This window comes from Salmo trutta, unplaced genomic scaffold (assembly GCF_901001165.1).
Source record: "Salmo trutta unplaced genomic scaffold, fSalTru1.1, whole genome shotgun sequence".
Lineage (NCBI taxonomy): Eukaryota > Metazoa > Chordata > Actinopteri > Salmoniformes > Salmonidae > Salmo > Salmo trutta.
In genome coordinates, this window is record NW_021822804.1 from 116,009 (window position 1) to 125,695 (window position 9,687).

At 47.7% G+C, this 9,687-nt stretch overlaps 1 protein-coding gene across 1 annotated transcript; it reads right to left on the minus strand.

Moving 5' to 3' along the window:
- Window positions 1-7,791: 7,791 nt before the first annotated feature.
- LOC115184954 (putative proline-rich protein 21) lies at window positions 7,792-8,601 on the minus strand. Its single transcript, XM_029745537.1, has one exon. It carries the CDS (start codon window positions 8,599-8,601, stop codon window positions 7,792-7,794), a length of 810 nt encoding a protein of 269 aa, XP_029601397.1.
- Window positions 8,602-9,687: the final 1,086 nt, after the last annotated feature.

Sequence of the window (9,687 nt, forward strand, 5' to 3'; positions counted from 1 at the left end):
CTTTCAAATTCAGTGCCTCTTTGCTTGACATCATGGGAAAATCAAAATAAATCAGCCAAGACCTCAGAGAAAAATTGTAGACCTCCACAAGTCTGGTTCATTCTTGGGAGCAATTTCCAAACTCCTGAAGCTACCACGGTCATCTGTACAAACAATAGTACGCAAGTATAAACACCATGGGACCACGCAGCCGTCATACCGCTCAGGAAGGAGACGCGTTCTGTCTCCTAGAGATGAACGTACTTTGGTGGGAAAAGTGCAAATCAATCCCAGAACAATAGCAAAGGACCTTGTGAAGATGCTGGAGGAAACAGGTACAAAAGTATCTATATCCACAGTAAAACGAGTCCTATATCGACATAACCTGAAAGGCTGCTCAGCAAGGAAGAATCCACTGCTCCAAAGCCGCAATAAAAAAGCCAGACTACGGTTTGCAACTGCACATGGGGACAAAGATCGTACTTTTTGGAGAAATGTCCTCTTGTCTGATGAAACAAAAATACAGTGGGGGAAAAAAGTATTTGATCCCCTGCTGATTTTGTACATTTGCCCACTGACAAAGAAATGATCAGTCTATAATTTTAATGGTAGGTTTATCTGAACAGTGAGAGACAGAATAACAACAAAAAAGTCCAGAAAAACGCATGTCAGAAATGTTATAAATTGATTTGCATTTTAATGAGGGAAATAAGTATTTGACCCCCTCTCAATCAGAAAGATTACTGGCTCCCAGATGTCTTTTATACAGGTAACGAGCTGAGATTAGGAGCACACTCTTAAAGGGAGTGCTCCTAACCGCAGCTTGTTACCTATAAAAAAGACACCTGTCCACAGAAGCAATCAATCAATCAGATTCCAAACTCTCCACCATGGCCAAGACCAAAGAGCTCTCCAAGGATGTCAGGGACAAGATTGTAGACCTACACAAGGCTGGAATGGGCTACAAGACCATCGCCAAGCAGCTTGGTGAAAAGGTGACATTTGGTGCGATTATTCGCAAATGGAAGAAACACAAAAGAACTGTCAATATCCCTCGGCCTGGGGCTCCATGCAAGATCTCACCTCGTGGAGTTGCAATGATCATGAGAACGGTGAGGAATCAGCCCAGAACTACACGGGAGGATCTTGTCAATGATTTCAAGGCAGCTGGGACCATAGTCACCAAGAAAACAATTGGTAACACACTACGCCATGAAGGACTGAAATCCTGCAGCGCCCGCAAGGTCCCCCTGCTCAAGAATACATATACATGCCTGTCTGTAGTTTGCCATTTAACATCTGAATGACTCAGAGGACAACTGGTGAAAGTGTTGTGGTCAGATGAGACCAAAATGGAGCTCTTTGACATCAACTCGCCATATTTGGAGGAGGAGGAATACTGCCTATGACCCCAAGAACACCATCTCCACCGTCAAACATGGAGGTGGAAACATTATGCTTTGGGGGTGTTTTTCTGCTAAGGGGACAGGACAACTTCACCGCATCAAAGGGACGATGGACGGGGCCATGTACCGTCAAATCTTGGGTGAGAACCTCCTTCCCTCAGCCAGGGCATTGAAATGGGTCGTGGATGGGTATTCCAGCATGACAATGACCCAAAACACACGGCCAAGGCAACAAAGGAGTGGCTCAAGAAGAAGCACATTAAGGTCCTGGAGTGGCCTAGCCAGTCTCCAGACCTTAATCCCATAGAAAATCTGTGGAGGGAGCTGAAGGTTCGAGTTGCCAAACGTCAGCCTCGAAACCTTAATGACTTGGAGAAGATCTGCAAAGAGGAGTGGGACAAAATCCCTCCTGAGATGTGTGCAAATCTGGTGGCCAACTACAAGAAACGTCTGACCTCTGTGACTGCCAACAAGAGTTTTGCCACCAAGTACTAAGTCATGTTTTGCAGAGGGGTCAAATACTTATTTCCCTCATTAAAATGCAAATAATTTTAACATTTTTGACATGCGTTTTTCTGGATTTTGTTGTTGTTATTCTGTCTCTCACAGTTCAAATAAACCTACTATTAAAATTATAGACTGTACATTTTCCCATTTACAAAGAAATGATCAAAATCAGCAGGGAATCAAATACTTTTTTCCCCCACTGTAAAACTGTTTGGCCATAATGACCATCATTATGTTTGGAGGAAAAAGGGGGAGGCTTGTAAGCCGAAGAACACCATCCCAACCGTGAAGCACAGGGGTGGCAGCATCATGTTGTGGGGGTGCTTTGCTGCAGGAGGGACTGGTGCACTTCACAAAATACATGGCATCATGAGGCAGGAAAATTATGTGGATATATTGAAGCAACATCTCAAGACATCAGTCAGGAAGTCAAAGCTTGGTCGCACATGGGTCTTCCAAATGGACAATGACCCCAAGCATACTTCCAAAGTTGTGGCAAAATGGCTTAAGGACAACAAAGTCAAGATATTGAGTGGCCATCGCAAAGCCCTGACCTCAATCCTATAGAAAATGTGTGGTCAGAACTGAAAAAGCATGTGCGAGCAAGGAGGCCTACAAACCTGACTCAGTTACACCAGCTCTGTCAGGAGGAATGGGCCAAAATTCACCCAACTTAGTGTGGGAAGCTTGTGGAAGGCTACCCGAAACGTTTGACCTAAATTAAACAATTTAAAGGTAATGCTACTAAATACTAATTGAGTGTATGTAAACTTCTGACCCACTAGGAATGTGATAAAAGAAATAAAAGCTGAAATAAATAATTCTCTCTACTATTATTCTGACATTTCACATTCTTCAACTAAAGTGGTGATCTAACTGACCTAAGAGAGGGCATTTTTACTTGGATTAAATGTCAGGAATTGTGAAAACTAAGTTTAAATGTATTTAAACGGCTAAGGTGTATGTAAACTTCTGACGATCACGCTAAGAATACTTGTCTATTAAAAGCAGATCATTTTGCAGGAATCTTATCAATGTTATAGTTACAAAGTGTCATAAAATGGAGGCCTCCAAAACGGGAGAAGATATAATGAGGGATGAAATTCCAAATTGAATTTGGATTCTTTAAGAAATGTTTTGCCCAATTTATCTGAAAAGTATTATTCAAAATAGGAAAATCTAAAAAATTGAGACCACCGTATTCATATGAGTTCATAACAACAGATTTCCTAATATAATGTGAATGATTGTTCCAGATGAAGTTGAAAAGCACCTGGTCACCCGCTTTACCTATTTTGTTGTCAAGATGTAGGGGACTGGGCTGCGTGTAGGGACTGGGCTGCGTGTAGGGACTGGGCTGTGTGTAGGGACTGGACTGCATGTAGGGGACTGGGCTGCGTGTAGGGGACTGGGCTGCATGTAGGGGACTGGGCTGCGTGTAGGGGACTGGGCTGCGTGTAGGGGACTGGGCTGCGTGTAGGGGACTGGGCTGTGTGTAGGGACTGGACTGCGTGTAGGGGACTGGGCTGCGTGTAGGGGACTGGGCTGCGTGTAGGGGACTGGGCTGCGTGTAGGGGACTGGGCTGCGTGTAGGGGACTGGGCTGCATGTAGGGGACTGGGCTGCGTGTAGGGACTGGGCTGCGTGTAGGGGACTGGGCTGCGTGTAGGGGACTGGGCTGCGTGTAGGGGACTGGGCTGCGTGTAGGGGACTGGGCTGCGTGTAGGGGACTGGGCTGCGTGTAGGGGACTGGGCTGCGTGTAGGGGACTGGGCTGCGTGTAGGGGACTGGGCTGCATGTAGGGGACTGGGCTGCATGTAGGGGACTGGGCTGCATGTAGGGGACTGGGCTGCGTGTAGGGGACTGGGCTGCGTGTAGGGGACTGCGCTGCGTGTAGGGGACTGGGCTGCGTGTAGGGGACTGGGCTGCGTGTAGGGGACTGGGCTGCGTGTAGGGGACTGGGCTGCATGTAGGGGACTGGGCTGCATGTAGGGGACTGGGCTGCATGTAGGGGACTGGGCTGCGTGTAGGGGACTGGGCTGCATGTAGCGGTCAACTCCATCTCTCTGATAGATTGAGATAGGATATGAATTTTGGTTAAATATGTTTATTTTAATTAGGGTTTAGTCATGAAGCCCCTGTGGAAAAATGAAACTGCTTCTTTGTATATCACTTGACTGAATAAAAAGAAAATGTTGTCAACTCCATCAGATACGGTAGATCTCGGCTCTCGGTAGCCGAACAACACCTTTAAACAGGTCAACGTTCACAAAGCCGCTGGGCCAGACGGATTACCAGGACGTGTACTCAAAGCATGCACAGACCAACTGGCAAGTGTCTTCACTGACATGTTCAACCTCTCCCTGTCTGAGTCTGTAATTCCTACATGTTTCAAGCAGACCACCATAGTCCCTGTGCCCAAGAACACTAAGGTAACCTGCCTAAATGACTACTGACCCGTAGCACTCATGTCAGTAGCCATGAAGTGCTTTGAAAGGCTGGTCATGGCTCACATCAACACCATTATCCCAGAAACCCTAGACCCACTCCAATTCGCATACCGCCCCAACAGATCCACAGATGATGCAATCTCCATTGCACTCCACACTACCCACTCCACGCCGCCCCCGGTGGTAAGAGTAGGCAACAACACGTCTGCCATGCTGATCCTCAACACTGGGGCCCCTCAGGGGTGTGTACTTAGTCCCCTCCTGTACTCCCTGTTCACCCACGACTGCGTGACCAAACACGACTCCAACACCATTAAGTTTGCTGATGATACAACAGTGGTAGGCCTGATCACTGACAACGATGAGACAGCCTATAGGGAGGAGGTCAGAGAACTGGCAGTGTGGTGCCAGGACAACAACCTCTCCCTCAACGTGAGCAAGACTAAGGAGCTGGTCGTGGACTACAGGAAAAGGCAGGCCGAACAGGCCCCCATTAACATCGACAGGGTTGTAGTGGAGCAGATTGAGAGTTTCAAGTTCCTTGGTGTCCACATCACCAACGAACTATCATGGTCCTAACACACCAAGGCAGTTGTGAAGAGGGAACAACAACACCTTTCCCTCTCAGGAGACTGAAAAGATTTGGCATGGGTCCCCAGATCCTCAAAAGGTTCTACAGCTGCACCATAGAGCATCCTGACTGGTTGCATCACCGCCTGGTATGGCAACTGCTCGGTATCTGACCGCAAGGCACTGCAGAGGGTAGTGCGAACGGCCCAGACATCACTGGGGTCGAGCTTCCTGCAATCCAGGACCTCTATCCAAGGCGATGACAGAGGAAGGCCCATAAAATTGTCACAGACTCTAGTCACCCAAGTTACAGACTGTTTTCTCTGCTCCCGCACGGCAAGCGGTACCGGATCGCCAAGTCTAGGTCCAAGAGGCTCCTTAACAGCTTCTACCCCCAAGCCATTAGACTGCTGAACAATTAATAAAATCGCCACCGGACAATTTACATTGACCCCCCCCCCCCTCGCTGTTTGTTTGTTACCTATGTATAGTCACTTCACCCCCACCTACATGTACAGATTACCTCAACTAGCCCGTACCCCCGCACACTGACTCGGTATTCTTACTCTTTATTTTAGTCTACTTGGGAAATATTTTCTTCTTCTTGAACTGTTGGTTAAGGGCCTGTAAGTAAGCATTTCACAGTAAAGTCTACACCTGTTGTATTCAGCGCATGTGGCAAATAAAGTTTGACTTGATTTTTGTCTACAATCTTAGGAAAAAGTGTTCCAAAAGGGTTCTTTGGCTGTCCCCATATGAGAACCCTTTTTGGTTCCAGTTAGAACTCTTTTGGGTTCCATGTAGAACTCTCTATAGAAAGGATTCTACATGGAACCCAAAGGGGTTCTACCTGCAACCAAAAAGGGTTATTCAAAGGGTTCTCCTATGGGGACAGCCGAAGAACCCTTTAAGGTTCTAGATAGCACCCTTTGTTTCTAGGACTAAGGAAGCGAAGGAGAGAAATCCCTTCACAATGGCTGAGCTCAGCATTGCCTGGCAACGGCTCACATACACACACATAGTCTAACTCACAAATACCAACACACTCACACATCTCACACATCAGGTTGTGGTTTGGGGCTAACAAAATTGCTTTTTCCGTACTTCCAGAACATTCTCCAGCTTCATTATGTAGTGTTTCAGTGTGTGTCAGAGAGATGGAGAGACAGAGGAAGATAGCAGCAGTATTTGTCCCCTGTGTGAGCCTTTCCTACTCAAGACATAGAATGTCCACCATGACACTTGGAACTTCATTTCCCATGAGGCCTTAGTCCTGCTCCAGTTCCATGATGCCTGGAACAACTACAAAAAAATCCCTCTCAATCTTTTATGAACTAGTCTAACTGCTGCTTCTCCCTCAGTGGAGATGAACATCGCTCAACACACTCAGAATAACAGTTCAAATACAAAGCCATGATGTTGGTTGATTATTCTGTGTTAAAGGATGGTAGAGGGAGAGAGAGAGAGGAGGGAGAGAGGAGGGTGAGAGAGAGGAGGGAGAGAGGAGGGAGAGAGGAGGGAGAGAGAGAGGAGGGAGAGATGAGGGAGAGAGGAGGGAGGGAGAGAGGAGGGAGAGAATGAAAGCCAAAGACAACACTCATCTGAACAACACTCATCCTTGATGTGTTTTCAATCCCCCTTTGTTTATTCTCAAGCGGTTATGAATCCATGTTTCTCCCTATTGCTTTTTCCTGACGTGACAAAGAAGCTGACAGGGAGAGGGAGAGAGAGAGAGGAGAGGACAGGAGAGAGGGAGGAGAGGAGAGGACAGGAGAGAGGGAGGAGAGGAGAGGACAGGAGAGAGGGAGCAGAGGAGAGGAGAGGACAGGAGAGAGGGAGCCGAGGAGAGGATGAGGTGGAGGGGGCCAGGAGGGGGGGGGGGGGGGGGTTGCACTGTTCGAGCCTTTTGCTCTGATTGAAAGAGACAGTGAGAGGCAGTGAGAGACAGTGAGAGGCAGTGAGAGGCAGTGAGAGGCAGTGAGAGACAGTGAAAGACAGTGAGAGGCAGTGAGAGACAGTGAGAGGCAGTGAGAGACAGTGAGAGACAGTGAGAGACAGTGAGAGACAGTGAGAGGCAGTGAGAGACAGTGAGAGACAGTGAGAGGCAGTGAGAGGCAGTGAGAGGCAGTGAGAGACAGTGAGAGACAGTGAGAGGGAACATCTGTTTGTGGGTTTCAACTGGCCTCCTGTCTATTGCTTTGCCTGTCTGGAAAAATAATGGCAAAATGAACGCACTGACCCATTTTCCCCTTTCCTCTCCTCCACTACCAGTCAGGGTCATCTGAAACCATAGTGTATGTGGGGTGGTACATGGTGTTCATGTGAAATACAAACTCAGTGACTCAGATGAACAGCCTCTCAAAGGCCTTTAAGGACAGACCAGAGAATAGTCTTTCTAGAGACGGGAGCACAGACACTTGTCTTCACACACTTGTCACATTCTGTTTGTGTGTGGGTGTGTAGGTGGGTGTGTGTAGGTGGGTGTGTGCGTGTGGGTGTGTGTGTGGGGGGGGGGTGTGCGTGGGTGTGTGCGTGGCCTAGCCCCAGTAGGCTGGGAGGAGCAGCTGTGCTGATTGGTTTTAGTGCCGAGGGCTTTTCCAAATCCATAACGCCATGTGTTTCAGTGTGTGTGTGTCTATCTATATGTGTGTATATCTATCTATATGTGTGTGTCTATCTATGTGTGTATATCTATCTATATGTGTATATCTATCTATATGAGTGTGTGTCTATCTATATGAGTGTGTGTCTATCTATCTATGTGTGTGTCTATGTGTGTGTCTATCTGTCTATGTGTATATCTATCTATGTGTATATCTATCTATATGTGTATATCTATCTATATGTGCTATATGTGTGTGTCTATCTTTATGTGTATATCTATCTATATGTGTGTGTGGGCCCGTGGTGCAGGTGAAATGGTGTGGGGCCCATGGTGCAGGTGAAATGGTGAGGGGCCCGTGGTGCAGGTGAAATGGTGTGGGGCCCATGGTGCAGGTGAAATGGTGAGGGGCCCGTGGTGAGGGTGAAATGGTGTGGGGCCCGTGGTGCAGGTGAAATGGTGTGGGGCCCATGGTGCAGGTGAAATGGTGAGGGGCCCGTGGTGCAGGTGAAATGGTGTGGGGCCCATGGTGCAGGTGAAATGGTGAGGGGCCCGTGGTGAGGGTGAAATGGTGTGGGGCCTGTGGTGCAGGTGAAATGGTGAGGGGCCCGTGGTGAGGGTGAAATGGTGTGGGGCCCGTGGTGCAGGTGAAATGGTGTGGGGCCCGTGTTGAGGGTGAAATGGTGTGGGGCCCATGGTGCAAGTGAAATGGTGTGGGGCCCGTGGTGCAGGTGAAATGGTGTGGGGCCCGTGGTGCAGGTGAAATGGTGTGGGGCCTGTGGTGAGGGTGAAATGGTGTCTGGCCCGTGGTGTAGGTGAAATGGTGTGGGGCCCGTGGTGCAGGTGAAATGGTGTGGGGCCCGTGGTGCAGGTGAGATGGTGTGGGGCCCGTGGTGAGGGTGAAATGGTTTCTGGCCCGTGGTGTAGGTGAAATGGTGTGGGGCCCGTGGTGCAGGTGAAATGGTGTGGGGCCCGTGGTGCAGGTGAAATGGTGTGGGGCCTGTGGTGCAGGTGAAATGGTGTGTGGCCCGTGGTGCAAGTGAAATGGTGTGGGGCCCGTGGTGCAGGTAAAATGGTGTGGGGCCCATGGTGCAGGTGAATGGTGTGGGGCCCGTGGTGCAGGTGAAATGGTGTGGGGCCCATAGTGCACAGTGAAATGGTGTGGGGCCCGTGGTGCAGGTGAATGGTGTGGGGCCCGTGGTGCAGGTGAAATGGTGTGGGGCCCATAGTGCACAGTGAAATGGTGTGGGGCCCGTGGTGCAGGTGAAATGGTGTGGGGCCCATGGTGCAGGTGAAAGGTTCTCCAAGAGATATCTGGTAACTACTGATGCTTTGCAACAACGCAGATTTACTTCTCACAGATTCTTTAGAACATCTATCTTGTATTTGTTTCCAGGAGTTTGCCTCTCTGACCAAGGAGCTGAATGTGTGTCAGGAGCAGCTGCTGGAGAAAGAGGAGGAGATATCTGAAGGCTGAGAGGAACAACACCAGGGTGAGACTGAGTGTCTACATGAGTCTGTGTAAAACCTGTGTATAACATGTGTATAATCTGTGTGTATAATATGTGTGTATAACCTGTGTGTATAACAGGTGTGTATAACCTGTGTATAACCTGTGTGTATAACCTGTGTATAACCTGTGTATAACCTGTGTATAACCTGTGTGTATAACATGTGTATACTATGTGTGTATAACCTGTGTGTATAACCTGTGTATAACATGTGTATAACATGTGTATAACCTGTGTATAACGTGTTTATAACATGTGTATAATATGTGTGTATAACCTCTGTGTATAATGTGTGTATAACCTGTGTGTATAACCTGTGTATAACCTGTGTTTAATAACATGTGTGTATAACCTGTGTGTAATATGTGTGTATAATATGTGTGTATAACCTGTGTATAATGTGTGTATAACATGTGTATAACCTGTGTATAACCTGTGTATAATATTGTGTATAACCTGTGTATAACATGTGTATAACCTGTGTGTATAATATGTGTGTATAACCTGTGTGTATAACAGGTGTGTATAACCTGTGTATAACCTGTGTGTATAACCTGTGTATAACCTGTGTATAACCTGTGTGTATAACCTGTGTATACTATGTGTGTATAACCTGTGTGTATAACCTGTGTATAACATGTGTATAACATGTGTATAACCTGT

Coding starts and splice junctions, on each gene's coding strand:
- LOC115184954 (XM_029745537.1), bottom strand. CDS start 8,601: ATGGGCCCCACACCATTTTACCTGCACCACGGGCCCCACACCATTTCA.